At 40.0% G+C, this 18,037-nt stretch overlaps 1 protein-coding gene across 1 annotated transcript in view; it reads right to left on the reverse strand.

The window, feature by feature from the left end:
• NOX4 (NADPH oxidase 4) overlaps nt 1–18,037 on the reverse strand; it is a 108,200-nt gene that overhangs the window by 52,412 nt on the left and 37,751 nt on the right. Inside the window, exons 9-12 of the mRNA XM_026679950.2 lie at nt 14,992–15,214; nt 11,988–12,155; nt 10,452–10,514; nt 3,950–4,010 (exon numbers count right to left, since the gene is read on the reverse strand). Of these exons, the coding sequence (XP_026535735.2) occupies nt 3,950–4,010; nt 10,452–10,514; nt 11,988–12,155; nt 14,992–15,214 (515 nt within the window). The remainder of the gene's footprint in view (nt 1–3,949; nt 4,011–10,451; nt 10,515–11,987; nt 12,156–14,991; nt 15,215–18,037) is intronic.

Raw genomic sequence — 18,037 nt, forward strand, 5'->3', positions numbered from 1 at the left:
CAAACTACCTGATGGAGATATTCTTCTGGGTAAAGAAAAGGAGGAGGGAGCAATATGTACGCCCTTTGAACTTCCAGAGAAAAAGTAGGGTATAAATCTAACCAACACATTAATGAGTTAAAGCCAACAAAATACAGCAAAGTGGAGTCAAGGAAAAAGCAGAACAGAAAACAAGAAGGTAAGCAAGCTTTTTAGCTTTTAAAAGAGGCACTTGGGGTTTTGTTTCACCTCCGGGGGGAGGAGGGGAAAATAGTCCACAGGCAGGGGCAATTCATGGACCCCACCAGTCAGAATTCTTTACTTTATGAGGTCTGCAATGTAACATTCCTGCCATATATTGTTACTCAGGCAAAAGGTAACAGTAATGGTTGACTCTGGGGGGACGATGCTCATCTTCATTCCTTAACCAAGGGAGCTAGCACTGTCTGAGGATGCTTCCATGGTCATGTGGCCAGCATGACTATATGCCAAGATCTATGGAACACTGGTTTTCTCCCCACTATTTATCTACTCACATTTGCATGCTTTCAAACTGCTAGGTGGGCAGGAGCTGGAGCAAGTAACAGGAACTCACCTCATTGCACAGAGTTCAGGTCTCAAACTCGAGCTGTCAGCTCTCCCACTCAGCCTCTTTAACCAATTTAGACTTAGGACTAGTTTTTCAAAAGACCTATCCTAACGGAGTAAAACCCTTTAAGTCCGTGGTTGCACTTACCCTAGGAAAGACAGAGTCAAGTTCCAAAAGTGATAGGGTATATAGTTTCAGAACAAAACAAAATCTAATTAAAGATACATTTATATTAGATGGAAATGAGTATTTTGAGAGCAGTAGACATTTTAACTCAATGGTCAGTACAATAATAGACCAGGCCATGTATCCCCTAAATAATGTGGATGAAGCAAATACATTTAGGTTAAGTTTTGTTAATTGCTTGAAATTGTCCCTGCTAGGGAGAATTTCTGTGTAAAAAATGAATGTTTTGCATGGAATGATGTTTTTGTTTCAAACAATACCTGTTTTGACAACTGATGCATCATTCAAGCAGTAGCAAAGTGATATATCTAAATTTATACGGCAGGGGGAAAACACACAACACGCAGTGTTACAAGAGGCAGAGGAAAGAGGATAGGGATTGGGTTTAGTGGATTTGAAATTGTATTTTACAGGTTATTGTCTGGTTTGGGTGAAAGAATGGTTGTTGCTGAGAAAGAAAATATTTTTTAAAAAGCACACAACCTACTATATGGATGTCAGCACAAGAAGCATGTTATAGAAAGGAAACAACAGGCAAAGGCAAAATGTTAATGTACCAAGAATTATTGGAGAATCACCAAGGGAATATAAAATTAATTCAAGAGAGCAACTAACGAGAGAAGGATATAGTTGTCAATCATTTTTCATTACAGAAAAAAATAAAATAGATAAAAAGATTATGTGAAAGAAAGTAAAACAAAAATTGAGATGTAATTTTGCACCAATGATGAAAATGCCATTGCTAAAATTTGTAAACTTTTGTTGACGTTTGAAATGGAAGAAGAACAGAGAATGTATGATAAAGAATTCTTATTCTTTATTTTCTTATTCTCTACATTCTTATCATAAAGAATGTATGATAAAGTGGTCTAAGAAGGTTAGAAATACAGATGGATTCATGAAAATATGTGGTAAAAAGTGTTGAAATTTAGACTCTAGAATGTATCAAGGCTGAAAATCTTGGAAGCATGAACAATGTGGAGGGACATTTTATCATGCTTGGTGGACATGTAAAAAACAAAAATATATCCTTGGAATCAAAGGGTTCCAAGGGTTTTTGGAATACAGAGAATATTAAAATTTATAATTGAATTGAAACTGGAACTTTTCCTTTAAGGACTGCTGGATAAACAATTAGAAATCACGGAATATCATTTCAATATATGATTACTGTAGTGAGTTTACTACATGCACAAAGATGGGAAGATTTGACATTACCCATCATGGAGGAATGGTTGGTGAAATTGTCAGAACTTGCTGAGATGATAAACTGACTTCTTTGATTAAAGAAAGGTCATTATTCACATTTATCAATGACTGGAAACCCTGCGTGGACTTTTTGCATAAAAAGAAACTGATTTTGTGACTCACAGTTTTAATGATTAGAAAGAAGAAGTCATAGAAAGAAGAAGTTAGAGAGAGGTTTAATTGTATGTAGAAGAACACCTTTGTATTTCTTTTTATTTCTTTTTCATGATTTCTTTATATTTCTTTTTCATGTTTTTGGTTTTCTTTCTTTTTCTTTTTGCTGACTTGAACCTTCTTTATCTCTTTATCTCTCTTTTCTTTTTCACACTTTCCATTTTTTCCTTTGAATGTCTTATAGCTATAAAATCTTTTAATAAAAACTATTTTAATTTTTTGATATATTTGTGTACACAAATCACTTATACACATGCAAATGCGATCATTTTCGTATTTGCATTATGATGCAAAGGACACATATTCGTGAGATACAAGCCTTACACACAGTAAATTATTACAGCACTAAAAAGAGGGAAAGACCCCTCTATTAACTGAATTCCCCCTTCCTCAAATAAATTAACTCTATCTGCCCTATATTTTTATAACTGTTAGGGCTTCCCCCTCCCTGCATTGTTGATCCAAATGTGAAGCCATTTTCTTTCATTCCATTGCCTTTCTATCCAACCCATTTGATGCAAAAAATTAAAAGAGAACCACAGAATTCCAGATGACTATGTGTGCTGAAAGGATGTTTCCCACCATCCAGGAGAAGAAGCAACCGGTGAAATGAAAGGTAATGTAGCAATCACAATGTGATGTGGATATTAAGTAATTGAGAAGGCAATCAAACAGCTGGTACAAAAACCTCCTTACCTAGCAAGACATATTTTCTGTGACAATTCCCAGATACGATGCAAAGGAAATAAAGGCATAGCACACAAAATCTCTCTGGGTTATGATTGTAAGCTGCTGAGTCTTACCTTGAGGTAATGTGGGCAGCCAATAAATTTTACAAATAAAACAAGCAAACTGCCAGTGAGGCTGGAAGGAGGAGTCAAGTGAGGGTCTAGCTTGGAGTCATTTGTAACCACAAGCAACATAAAGCTTGACCTCCCACAAGATCCATGAAGCTTTATCCCACTGTTCCTAGGGAAAGGCAAGCAGTCTGATGACATTCTTGTAATGTGGGTGGTAGACAGTGAAGTTATTAACTTTAGCTATTCATGAGTAGCTCTAGGTGCTTGCATCTCACTCTCTCTCTCTCCCTCTCCCCATCTCTTTCCTTCTCTCTCTCTCTCTCTCTCTCTCTCTCTCACACACACACACACACACACACTCAGACAGAAACAAATCAAGCCACCTTACAGGTAGTCCTTGACTTACAACCACAATTGAGCCCAAAATTTCTGTTGCTAAGTGAGTTTTGCCCCATTTTACGACTTTTCTTGCCACCGTTCTTACGTGAATCACTGCAGTTGATAAGTTAGCAACCTGGTTGTTAAGTGGATCTGGCTTCCCCCACTGACGTTGCTTGTCAGAAGGTCACCAAAGGGGATCACATGACCTTGGGACACGGCAATGGTCGTAAGTATGAACCAGTTGCCAAGCACCTGAATTTTGATCACATGATCATAGGGATGCTGCAAAGGTCATAACTGTGACAAAACAGTCATAAATCACACATGGTCAGTGCCGTAACTTTGAATGTTCAATAAATGAACCATTGTTAAGTCGAAGAGTACCTGTATTTATGATTAACAAGACCTGTTATCCGGTTTTAGAAGAGTAGGGTGTCTATGAGCATACTCCAATCAATTCATACCACAATAAAATTGCTGGGAGGCCGCAGGTACGAAACAGGAGTTACACTCTGCAATGGCACACGTGGCTGGGGCTTTGTATCAAGGTATTCATTTCAAGAGAAAGTGTACAAGTGTGCTGTTCACATACCTGTCCAGTCTCCTACGACTTTAATGTGCACTCCAAAGGTTGCCTGGGTAGCTGTTGGGCACTGCAAAATGAAGCACGTTAAAATAGTCAGTGATAAAGCAATGCTACATTAACTCAGAAAGATGGAAGTAGGATTCCCCATTGGGTTGGCTACTAGTAATTACTAGTCTCCATCAAAATTAGTAATTCACTGTAATGCAATTATGAGGAATGGGGCATTTCCACAGAGCATTGTTTTCACTCTCTTTCTTCTCTCCATGATGGCTCAGGAGCCAAACTGAACACAACTTTTTATCTGCCTTCCTTCTGCTAGATAACACACCAGAGAACATCATCAGCTATGCAGTCATTTTCTCCTTGATTAATTACCGCAATGGATCAACAAAGAAGATATATCATATCTTGCCATTTGAAGCATTAGAGATTTTAATGTAATAATAATCCCTTCACACCACTTCCCCCACACCCTAGAAAAAACATTATTATGATTCCCCCAACATACCTTTGGAGGCACTTTTCTATCTGTTTTGCAATTTAAAAAAGAGGGGCTTCTCAAGTGCAACGAATCTGGACCTTTGGTTGGGTTGCAGCATAGAAGATTTATTCCAGTTTATGTGCAAGAATCTGGTCAACTAAAATTCAATACCAAATTGGTACCAGATAAGGGTCAGTGGTGCCAGATTGGTGTCAAGCCCAAAAGTTGACATATGTGTAGCCATTTTAGTTAGTGTAGCCATTTTAGTTAGTGTAGTATTATAGTATATTGTAGTATATATTATATATATTATATTATGCTATCCTTTTTTCTTTTTTCCTGTAAGGGGGGTTTTGGGCTCACCATATTTCAACGGATGGGAGGAGGGAGTAGATAGTGAAGGTTATTTTGGCTAGGTCACATTCTTTCCCATGGGAACAGACCGTGGAGTTTGCAGTCACCATAGGTGCTGGATTGGAGAATGTGATTTTGGTGGGACATTTCTAACTTTTAATCAAATATTGGGTGTAATTCCGGGGTCAGATCAGATCCGGAATTACAACAGACTTTGTCAATTTGATATATACCCAAATAAAAAGGAATTTGTTTTGGAAAATGGACTTTTTGAAAAGGGTATTATCACTTGGAAACCTGACAGGTCAATAGAATTCAGGAAGGTTGGGCTTGGAGCACTTGTGGGAAGGCAACAACTCTAAGCTGATGATGTGTTTAACTCCGCCCCTCACCTCTGCCTGCTCTTCTTCTACAGTACATGGCTTTTGGGATGGTCATCCTGCCGAGAAGAAGGCACTCTTTCTATTTCTATTTTGCTGGAGAAGACTCTTGAGAGTCCCTTAGTCTGCAAGGAGATCAAATCAATTGTTCCTAAAGGAAATCAACTCTGACTGTCCTTTGGAAGGACAGATCCTGAAGCTGAAGCTCAAATACTTTGGCCACCAAATGAGAAGAAAGGACTCCTTGGAAAAGACCCTCTCCCTGTTGGGAAAGATAGAAGGCAATAGAAGAAGGGTATGGCAGAAGATGAGATGGTTAGATAGTGTCATCAACGCAATGAACATAAACGTGGGCAAACTCTGTGAAACTGGGTATGATGTACTGTGGTCCATGGGGTCGCAAAGAGTCAGACACAACTTAGCAACTGAACACCAATTATTTCTATCTAAAACAACCTTTCCTTGGCAAATGTTTGCTGGAGAACCTCGGTATTGTGGCCAACTTGACCTAAAGAAGAATCATTGAGTCATGAGATTAGCAGGATGATTTGTTTAGATTTTTCAATTTAAAACATTTGGATCAATTAAACTGAAGTTCCCAATTAGCATCGTGGAGTAGAATGTCATTTGGATCAGGAGTCTCCAACCTTGGCAACTTTAAGACTTGTGGACTTCAACTCCCAGAAATCCTCAGCTGAGGAATTAAAGTCTTAAAGTTGCTTTGCTGGCTGAGGAACTCTGGGAGTTGAAATCCAAGTTGCCAAGTTTCATTGCTAGCTGAGGAACTCTGGGAGTTGAAATCCACAAGTCTTAGTGGCCAAGGTTGGAGACCCTTAATCTGGATACAGGAAATCAGCAGAGCTCCGGGTAAAGAGCTTTAGTAAAGGAAGAGAAAGGATCTGATACCAAGTGTAGTTTTCTAATTCCATCTTTGAAAGGCATTCCCTCTAACAAGAAAGGAAGAAATGGGAAAAGCCACTTCTAAAAAAAACTCCAACAGCTTCTTTTCATTTTGGTTTCCAGGAAACCAGATGTGTGTTAAGAACACCAAGGCAGAGAGATTGTGTTTTCAGAAGAAGAACATGGATTAAAAAAACCTTTCTCACATAGCACTTGGCAAGCTTTCAATGCTCTCTTCTGAATAGTGTTTACAACACCCTACATTCTTCTGAAGTCGGAGGAAAATGTACGGCCTTGTAAAACCTCACAGACATTCCAATGGTTTTCCTTTAATATTGCCCACAAAAATAACATTCCCTCCCCACTGCGCACACGCTTTGAATTTTAGGAAACACATTTCAATGTCACCTACAGTAGCCAAGTGTTCCTCTGAAGGTTCTTAAAAGCCCCAGTCTATGGGCTTCTTCAATCCAGAGAAGAAAAGTGTTGGGAAATAGGTAATAAATGCAAGAGTCTGTCGAGACGAAGACATTGGTCAATTGCCCACAGCCTGGAGTTCGATCCTGACTGACTGAAGGTGGACTCAGCTTTCCATCCTTCCGAGGGTGGTAAAACAAGGACCCAGATTGTTGAGGGCAATATGTTGACATTGTAAACTGCCCAGAGAATGCTGTAAAGCGGTGTATTGGTCTAAATCTTAGTGCTATTGCTATCTTAAAAATCAGGGGATTTCAACAGATGGCTCCTAAGATAAATATAACTTCATTGCATGTCTTTGGAATTGGACTAATAAGACGTTACTTCCCCACCTCCCCTGATCATTATCAAAACTGGACAGGTTAAGTATTCACATTATGCTGGAATGGTGGATAAATTTGTTACATTCTTGTGCCTTAGGAAATTTGTTTACCTTTCATGTGTGACTTTTTTCAGGTACCAACCAAGCACAAGCCATTTGTGATACAGGTAGTCCTTGATTTACAGCCATTCATTTAGTGACTATTCAAAGCTACAGAGGCCCTGAAAAACGAGACCTACACAACTCTCTTATTAACCACCGTCACTTATCCTTGAATCTTCTACTTTGCTAAGGGCTTACTTTAAACTCTATAAACATTTTAGTCACGGTCAGCCTAATTAAACTACTAAAATTTCACACTTAAATGAGCATCTACCCAACCACTGCCCCCCAAATTACACAATTACACACAATTTTTAGAAAGTAAATATAGGCCCGCTACAACATATAATTTCGCTAAACTCTAATTTCAATCATCTGTTACTGAGATGGAGGAGGTGCAGATTCAAGGCCAACCAAACCATGGAAGTTTCCTGGATGGCTTTGGGTGAATTGCCCAGTCTAAGACCAATGTACTTCACAGGGTTACTACATAGTGTGGTGGAATGTAGTCTGGAGTCCCAGGAGGGAGGGGTTGTCTCCCAGAGGACAAAAAAAGCAGATATGCTTAGAATGTCTGGCAGGGAAAAAGACAGCAAAGGAACTGCTCTTCCCTAGCAGTTCACATAATATGTTATGCGGGCAGTTGCTTTAGTCAGGCAAGATTCTGTCTGTAAGTGAACAACAGTAAACTAACTCGTGTCATTATTTATTCCTAAGCCTGACAGATAGGGGAAAATGAGAGGAGGATATATTATGTGCAGAAGTGACAAACATAACTCAATCATTGAAACAAGAATGAATAAATCCCTCTATTCAAGATCTTTGGGATGAGTGGCACGGTGGCCTAGAAGTGGAGCTCTCGCCTCACAATCAGGAGGCTGTGAGTTTGATCCTAGGTAGAGGCAGACATTTCTTTCTCTGGGCACCACTGGGAATATATCTGCTGAAAAAAACTCCACATTGGCAACAGGAAGGGCATTGGGCCAGGAAACACTCAGCTCCATTCAGTTGCCAGACTCCACCCCCGCAAGGGATTATGGGGTCGTTAAAAGATGGTGACGATTCAAGATCTTGGGGAATCTGCTCTCAGTGGCAGGACTGGAAGATATTGGATTAAATGGGTAATTACACCAATCTGGGCAGAGCAGGTTCCAGGACCTTAGAAAAAGGATTTCCTCTTGAGTTATGTTAGCAAGTAGTTTTAGTTCACGGAAACAGAAAATGTCAGCAGATCCGCTTGTTTTGTCTCATTGCCTTTTGCCTCCAGGGATATGTCTTATTTGCAAATATACTCTCTGCTGGCTGGTTTTTTGTTTTTGTTTTTAAGCTACAGATCTGTTCTACACAAATATATACAAATGTACCAACAAATCAGAAGCAAATGCATTTGTGCAATCAGCTGGATTGAAGCAGCATTCTCTGTGTTTTCTGTTCTCCTTTCTCAGGAAGCAGAAAATCCCATGGGATTTCTGCTTTCTTCAGCTTCTAAAGAATTCTGTGGTTTTTTCACTCTCAGAAAATTGACTCATGGGTACGGTTATTTTCCACCCCAACTGGGAACAAAGGCATATCCAGCCATGCTACATCATAGCTAAACCAAAATATTAAAAACAACATTCAAAAGATCAGACAGTCTTAAGTCTGACTCATGGAAAAATAGATTGGGTTGACCTGATCATCTCCTTCTTAGCTAATGAATCAGACAAATCTAGCAGCTGTCAGACAAGATAAGTGCCCTTTTTTTCTTCCTGTGTACTTGTGTTCGGGCACATGTTTGGGCCTGACTTCCAAAAAGACAGGAATCAAAAGAATATCAAGCTGTCCAAAGTTTTGTCAGGATGTGAATGGGAATAACCATATATTATGAACCTGGAGGGTTTATAACTCCCAGATGGTCCTGCCCTCATCTCTGTATCAGACGCAGGACCCTCGTCCGAGTCCTCCCCAGACTCCCAGACTGGTCCCTGCTCTTCCCCACTGTCTGATTCTGCTGCCATCTGCACAGGCTGCTGGCAGGCCACAACATTATACTCCTTGCAGACAACTGGTCACAATACTGTGAAACTGCTGTGGTTTTCTTGCAGTAGGTGCGGATGGCTGAGATCTCGGAAAGCGAGGACTCAGATGAGGGGCCTGCGTGTGATGCAGGGATGGGGCCGGGACCATCAGGGAGTGGAATGCTGCCTTCGGAGACTGTGGAGGCTGGCAGCAGTGATGATGAAGAGGTCCCCGAGGAGCCTGTGCCCAGTGTGCGTGCGTGCAGGGCTGCTCGAAGGAAAGAGCAACTGCAGCAGCACGAGCAACTCAGGAGTAAAGCTGCAAGGTAATGGCCTCTCCCTGAGGAGATAAAAGCCAGCTGAGAAACTGCAGTTCTTTGTAGGAAGCAAAGAAGTGTTTGCACTCAAGCCTTGTGGACGTTCGGAATATCTTGGTTGGTGTTTGGAAACTCTTTGTGTTTGAAATATTGCGTAGTAACTTTATCTAGTGTTCTTGGCAGCCTTGCACAACCTTGGCAAGGTTCGTTCTTATCAGACACAATTAGTTTGAAACAGCCTTTTAATCGTGAAGGAACGGAATTTGTAAAGAATCATTAAAGGTTTTGCTGTTACCTTTGTTTCGTGTTTGTTTCCTTGGAACAAGGTTTGGGTCAGAACAGAAGTGGTATATAAGTCTAAGGACTATGGCTAGTGCTAGTGCTATTAATGGCGAAGGAGGCCCTCTCAACAATTTTCCCTATATAGTTTGTATCAGATGGGTCAATTCTAGTCGAAGGAGGCAGGTTCTAAAGTTCTTCTGCCCCGAGCCCCATAGGACTTTATAGGTTAAAAATAGCCCTTTAGGTTGACCCTGGAAACCTCTTTGAGCAGCCTATTTTAAAAGCTTCTCCCTGTAATTCCCCTCCTTCAAGTATAATGTGATTGTCATGCCCCTAACGGCCTCTCTCAGATCCTCAAAGTGTCACATAAATCAGGTTTCCTTTAAAATGTGAACCTTACCCCTTCAGAATATGAAAGCAGCAAGTGAGCCATTAAAGGCAGGGAGGGGTGTCTTTGTGAAAAGATTAAAACATAGAGGTAGCTCCGGTTGGCCTAGAGGTGGAGTTCTCGCCTCACAATCAGGAGGCTGTGAGTTTGATCCTAGGTAGGGGCTAATATTTGGAATAGACCCGTGATGGCAAACCTATGGTGGCATGCAGAGCCTACGCCAGCTGTTGCCCCAGCCCAGCTCCACCATGCATGTACATTTCGGTGTATTATTCTATCAGCTTATCTGTATTTAATTTAGTTAGGCTGGATTCTATCTATCTATCTCTAATCTATCTACCGCTATCTAATCTATCTATCTATCTATCTATCTATCTATCTATCTATCTATCTATCTATCTATCTATCTATCTATCTATCTATCTAAAAAACTGTTCATTTACATCTCCAGAACAAGCAAGCAAACCAAACACTAGCTAATAATACCCAACAAAAATAAATTCCTTACCATTGTAAGAGTGAAGGGATGGCTTTCCAGAGAGGACACGCTTGGGCAGTGCAGAATGACATACTGAAATATATCAGCCAAAAAGAAAAAAAAGAAGAAAAAAAATAAAGAACAGGAAGCAAACATCACAGGGGCTTGTTACTCCTAATGTTGGGCTGCTCATCCCACTGGAAAGTTAATGCATACGATATTACTATACTATCATTCTCTGTGGAAGTTATATTTGTGCTAGGACTGGAAACTCCAGCTGGTGCAGAAGGCAAGCATTGCCAGGATGCTGAGAAGGAGCACCAGCTGGCTGCAGATTATACCTTTGTTGAAACAAATGCAATGACTTTCAATCACCAACCCAGCCAAGTTCGAGTTTTTGTTTAGAACATACAAGGTTCTAAACAGCTTGAAGCCCTGGTGGCACAGTGGTTAGAATGCATTATTGCAGGCAAACTCTGCCCACAATCTGGAGTTCAATCTTGAACAGGGTTGCTCAGGCTTCCATCCTTCCAAAACCAGTAAAATGAGGACCCAGATTGTTGGGGGTAATATGCTAATTTATGAACTACCCAGAGAGTGCTATAAAGCACTATGGGGTGGAATATAAGTCTAAGTGCTATTTAATTGCTACTGAAGCCACCATATCTGGGAGGCTGACTGTTTTGCTATGATAGATCTGGTCAATTCTTTAGGACATCTTGAAAATCCTACTGTATATTCTACAACATCAGAAGAAACTCCCCTAAGATTCACGAGGCACTTAGGAACTGTATATTTGTTAAAGTGACAAATTTTAATTCAGTTACCCACAATCATAAGGAGCTATGACTGGATTAGTAGCTGGCTGGTTTAAATTAATTGTGGAATTTTTATCCCAAGCCCTGACCAGAGACATAAGGAATTCCACTATGGATCTAGTTGGAGTAGATTCTTTCACCATTAGCAAAATCATAATAGGATAAATGCTTGCAAGAACAAAGTCTAACTTTGTCTCTTCAAAAATCCAGCTCGCTTTTAAACATCATGTCACCAACAGCACTATCTCTTTTCACAGGAAACACCCCCCCACACACAAATTACACATTCTCCATATAGCATAGAATTCACTTGTACCACTTCTTGAACTGACCATGAATCAGGGGTCTTTAAACTTGACAGCTTTAAGACTTGTGGACTTCAACTCCCAGAATTCCTCTTCCAGTCATGTTAGCTCAGGAATTCTGGAACTTGAAGTCCACAAGTCTTAAACTTGCCAAGTTTGAAGACCCTTGATCTACATAATACTAGTGGAATTCCTAGTCAATCTGCAAAACACAAAACTTCCTGGCCTAGCAATTTATTTACTGTAAGCATGCAGAAGAACTCCATTCTGGCTATCTCATCCTTTCTTTAAAAAATGCATATCCAACTCTCCCTAATTTTATCCCAAAATGTTTTTTTTTTCATTATCAATTCAACTCTAAAACGGTGCCTGTAAAGAAAGCAGATGAACATAAGTTGCAAATCCTGAAGATCTGGAATATCAGCTGATCATTATTAGCTCACCTGTCCTGGTCTTGCCTTAAAGCCTTCCTTCATCATCTGTATTTCAAGGACATCACACGGATGGTTGATCACAGCAGTGAGTGTGACAGGTTTATAACTGCTATAGATATAGCGGTACAGTCGTTCCACACAATATAAGCATAAAGGCCCAGAAATCCAAAGCCAAGCCTGAAGGTGAGAAACAAAAGCAATATTTTTTTCCTCCTGGGAAAAGTCTGCAGGCAAGAATTAGTTGGCAATTTCAACTCAGTATGTGCAATTCAAACCAGTAGGACAAGGGATGAACGGAATGGGTTAAATCTACTCATTTCCTTCTCTGGGGATAGACTTTCAAGCCAGCAAATTATGATATTGATTTTTCATTTACCACAGAAAAACTGAACAAACAGAAAACTAGGAATGGATGGAACATAGATTATTTCTGTGGGGTCCTTGGTGCTCTCTGAACTTGCTAGTTTTCTTGCAGAAATTTCATTACCAAACTAGGTAAAATCATCAGTGTTAGCACCAAGCTCAGAGAGCTCAAAGGACCTCACACAGTTCAACTACAAGCTACAAATATTTTTCTTCTATTGATAGATTATTCCTTAAAGTGTATTAAGCCACTGAGTTTCTCTACCTTTTTTCGTTTAAGAAAAACGTACATTTATACCAGCATCAAGTTCTTTGAATAGAGAAGTTTACAGGTAGTTCTCGACTTACGACTATAATTGAACCCCCCCCCTTTATTTTTGGGTTAAGTGAGTCATTTGTTAAGTGAGTTTTGCCCCATTTTACAGCCTTTCTTGCCACAGTTGGTTGTTAAAGTGAATTTGGCTTTCCCATTGACTTTGCTTGTCAGAAGATGATCATACGATCTTGGGACACTGCAACTGTCATAAATATGAGTCGCTTGCCAAGTGTCTGAATTTTTTTTTAATTTAAATTTGTATTAAACAAACACAAAAATGAAAAGAGGACATTAAAAACAATGGACATGGTGCAATCATCCTAACTCACATAGTTGTCATATAAAAAAAATAGTACATATTTACAATCTATATACATAGTATATAATATACATAAACCTTAATCATTTCTTATTTTCTTACTCCTTTTCCAACCAGCGGTAAAATTTATCCCATATTGCATTATAATCCAATTCATCCTTATTTTTTAGTTCTTTTGTCAATTTATCCGTTTCTTCGCACATCCAAATTTTCCTAATTATTTATATTTCACTTGGAGTTTCTTTACATTTCCACTGTTGTGCATAGGCCAATTTGCAGCTGTGATTACATGAGTTATTAGATATATAATATCTTTATCATATTTTCTCATATTAATTCCTAACAAGAAAAATTCAGGTCTGTATTCTATTTTAATCTTACACATTTCTTCTAACCATTTCTGAATTTTCTGCCAAAACCTTTGGGTTTCTTTGCAATTCCACCATAAATAAGAATACGTTCCATTTTCCTTATTACACTTCCAACATACAGGGGAAAGATTTGGGTACATTTTAGCCAATTTTGATGGCGGAATATGCCATCTATAAAACAATTTATATAAATTTTCTTTAAACAAGTGTCTGAATTTTAATCACATGACCATGGGGATGCTGCAATGATTGTATGTATGAAAACCAGTCATAAATCTTTTTTCAGTGCTGTTATAGCTTCAAACAGTCAGTAAACGAACTGTTGTAAGTGCAGAACTACCTGTATTTCCCAAGCACTTTATGGAATGCCCAGGTGTCTGTGCAAATATCATCATTCCAAGAAGCATCAGAGAAGAAATGCTATTTTACAAGAACCCTCTGCTAATGCAAGTATAACATATATATTTTAAAAAAAGTTAAAGGTAAGCACAACTTCATCCACTTTACACATCTTAGAAAGTAAATAAAATGTCATCGCTTAGATCTGAGTTGCTGGCTGGGGAATTTTGGGAGTTGAAGTCCAGACATCTTAAAGTTGCCAAAATTGAGAAATGCTAATTTAGGGAATAACAGATGCCCATTAAACTTGGATTTAACTTTTATTTAGTCAATTTCATTGTAGTTGCCCATCTTAATCCAATTGACCCTTGGATTGTGCTTAACATCTTCTTAAGGTTGCTGCTAGATTCAAAACAGAAGCCCAGATGAAGGTTCCCCTCACACATTTGTGCTAATTGTTTCTGGCTCCAGGGGGCGGTGCTCATCTCCATTACAAAGCCAAAGAGCCAGTGCTGTCGAAGAACGTCTCTGTGGTCATGTGGCCGGCATGACTAAATGCCAAAGGCGCACGGAACGCTGTGACCTTCCCACCAAAGTGGTCCCCATTTTTCTACTTGCATTTTTTACATGCTTTCGAACTGCTAGGTTGGCAAAAGCTGGGACAAGTAACGGGAGCTCACTCTGTTACACAGTACTAAGGATTCAAACCACCGAACTGCTGATCTTTCTGATCAACAAAATGGTTTTCGAGTGCACACCTAAAAACACAATTAATTTATGCAACAAATTTGAAACAGCTTTATTAGTTAATGCTCAATATTCAGCGGAGAGTGTCGCCTAATCAAATGCATGCTTAATTGCAAACCTGGATTTGCAGTTTTCAATACATTATACACGAGCAGCTCATGCCCTCCACTGGCTACTCCATGCTAAGACTGTCGGATAAGTGCAACAATAGTTGTTTAATAATGGTTTATTTATTTTTATATTGTTTATACCTCCTCAGTTTGTACACTTGAAGAATATGTAATGCGTATTTTTAGGGTTAGACTTGGGCCTGGATTGCCTTCCTATCTCCTACCAGATCTCTTCAACCCCACAAATACACCTGTCTAAATTTGGAACTCAGCCTACATGACAACTCTCTCTTCCCTCCCAGACGTTTAGCTACAAACATTTTAACAGCTTGTTCCCTGTCAACTTGGAATATTTATGAACATTCAGAGCTTTTCATACCACAAGGGCCAACTGGTAGCAGAAGCATCATCGCCAGCAGCACAATACAACACAGATGTTCACACAAACCTCAGGGAAACAGGCTTGGAATTTTGGCTCTTCTGCACAAACAGAGTTGCTTTTCAGAAAGGGTTCTAGCTCCATCAACGGCCCCGGGAAATGCTCCATGGCACTTCCTGTGAGAGACGGTTTGAAGCCACTTGCAAACGGAAGGTCCTTTTCAATGGTCACATTGGGATTGTAACACCCAGGGGGATGCTCCTTTAGGTTAGTTTGGTATTTCAGAACTCCTCTGCAGAAATAATAATAATAAAAGAAAGGCAATCTGGTCACCACAATATAGAGAACATGACAATGTAGAAAGTGTGCAGGGAAGAGTGACAAAGTTGATAAAAGGGCCTGGAGACTAAATTTGTATGATGAACAGTTGAAGGAGATATATATGTTTAGCCCATCAAAGAGAAGGATTAGAAGGGACATAACTGTCTTCCGGCACTCAAGGGACTGTCACGGAGAAGAGAGGACTGACTTGTTTTCCAAAGCACCAGAGGGCAGGAGGAAAAGTTATGCGTGGAAACTTGTTAAAGAGAGATCCAGACTAGAAATATGGAGACATTTTCTGACAGTGAGACCAATTCAGGAATGGACCAGCTTGCCTTTTTGAGGTTGTGGGTGCTCCATCACTAGAAGTTTTCAAAAACAGACCAGACAACAATTTGACCAGGATGATATAAGACTCTTGCCTTGAGCAGGAGGTTGGGATAGAGGACCTTCAAGTCCCATGATTCTGTTCTGACCCAGGCTTTGTAAATCGTAATTATTCACAAACTTGTTTTAAAAGCAAAACCTATTTTATTGCAATGCTGGGAATTGTTTTCATTCCCAGCCGGAACTAATCTTAAACAGTCCCCCAAGATAAGCACACGCCTTTCAGTTCTGTGGAATGCTGCCAAAAACAGAAGTATGAAATTAACTATAAAAGAAACCAAACAAAGTACAAGAAAAAAATCAACCAAAGTACCCAGAGCTTCAAGGATGACTCGGAACCGATCAAACTACTTTGCCTCCTGCAAAGGTTTCTTCATTTAAGCCTGACTTTTATCCCTTATGGGAGGGGCAATCATCTCTCAGACTTACTCCCAAGTCACCCCTTTTGTTTCAGCTGCTCTTGCCTTCTAGCAGCTCTGTGCACATGCGCACTGGGAACAGGCTCCCCTGGGTCCTCTGCCTCGCTGCTGCCAGACGCAAAGACTCCAGAGGCAGCACCCCACTCCCAGAGGGTCCTGGCCACATCCCTGCATCAGATGCAGGACCCTCGTCCAAGTCCTCTCCAGACTCCCTGACTGGTCCCCTTTCTTCCCCATCTGCATCGGCTGCCGGTGAACCACAACAGATTCTATGTCCTAAAGCACAGTACTTCTACTAGAAAAACACAGAAAAACTAGAAAAACTCCAGCTGGACCAGATCAAGGGACTGTTTTGCACAGCCCAGGAGAGGACTGCAAAAATTCTAGAAGCCTTTTGGAACCAAATGGCAATTCAGAGCGGAAACATCTTTAATTCCTTCTCATATGGGGGTGTTCTTCCAGGGACGGGACACATTCGTGGTGTCAACCTGCAGGGTTGTCATGAAACACAAAATGGAGGCAGAAAATAGCTGCGATCAAATTGTAATGATTTTCCTCCTCACCCACGCACTCATATACACAACTTAAATCTAATTATATTCAGCAGTTAAGTTCTGAAGTTTGCTAAGAGTCCTGCCTTATAAACACAGATGCAGACGATGATATTTCTTTATGAATTTCCCTCAGCAAAATCTAAACAACACAACCGCATACTTTTTTTTTTTTTTTTTTGCTTCCGTAATGATTTCCATGAGACGCCATTTTGAAAAATTATTCTTGCTCACTTAAGGAAAAAAACACACACTAAAAACAAGATGAGGGAAGTCAATTCATTTTTCTCATCCCTTTCCTTTGATCCTAGAGCTTGATTGATATCTCCTGACTGGGCAACTTGCAGACTGTGAACGGAAAAACTTAAAAACAAAACAAAAAACCAATGAAAGCCAACAAATGCAGAGGTGAAATTAACAGTCTTGTTTCTCTTTCTTGTAATTGCGCTGAGGGCTGTGCTTGTTTTTAATTATCTTTATTTACAACGGTCCCCTCTTACACAACCAAAGCCCTCGCTTTAACTGTGTAAAGCCTCCTCCTCTTAAAAACAAAACAAACAAACAGTATATAATAAAGGTGGCAAGCCCACACTGTTTTATTCATTTTTACGGTGACAGGTAATTTCCACATGAAATGCCATGCTTTTTTTAAAAAAAAAGAAAAAGAAAATAAGAAAAAGAGGCAGTTCTTCACTGAAACAAAAGGGGACAATTCCGGTTTTTGCAGCAATTATATTTCTAGGAACCACACTGTTCTGCTGCCTTTGGAGGTACGTTTTTATTAAAAGAAAAGAACCCACGCTTCAAAACTGCAGTCTGAAATCGGAAAGGAGAGGGAAGTGTGAGAATAAAACTAGTTCTGACCCCCAAGATCCAGTACATAAGGATAATTTAAAATGAGGGAGAGGTTGAGCCAAGTATAAAACTCCCTCAGTCTTTTGGCTTTTCTTCCCCTCCAGAAGTCCTTCAGATAACAAACGTACATTGCAGACATTCTGAAGCAGTGCTGCAGGAACATTACATCGCCCATTAAACCTTATCCTCCTCCTTTGGAGGAGGTGGAAACCAATGCTGCAGTGAATATTGCTAAAGCTAGTTTGCCTGCCTCTGCATTAACTCCTTGCAGGCAGCAAAATTTGAAAGAAAGAAAGAAAGAAAGAAAGAAAGAAAGAAAGAAAGAAAGAAAGAAAGAAAGAAAGAAAGAAAGAAAGAAAGAAAGAAAGAGAGAGAAGAGGGAGGGAGGGAGGGGGAGGGAGGAAGAGAAAGGCAGAAGTGAGGGGGAGGGAGAAAGAGAAAGGAAGGGAAGGAGATAATGAAGGAAAGGAGAAAAGTAGAAGCAAGGAAGGAGCGAGGGAGAGAGAGAAGGGAGGAGGGAGGAAGGCAGGAAAGAAGGATGGATGGAAAGAAAAGAGAAAGGCAGGAAGGAAGGAAGACGTG

Source organism: Notechis scutatus, chromosome 5, assembly GCF_049901735.1.
Source record: "Notechis scutatus isolate UNSWTSFEM ecotype Mainland chromosome 5, rNotScu1.2, whole genome shotgun sequence".
NCBI classification, from domain to species: domain Eukaryota; kingdom Metazoa; phylum Chordata; class Lepidosauria; order Squamata; family Elapidae; genus Notechis; species Notechis scutatus.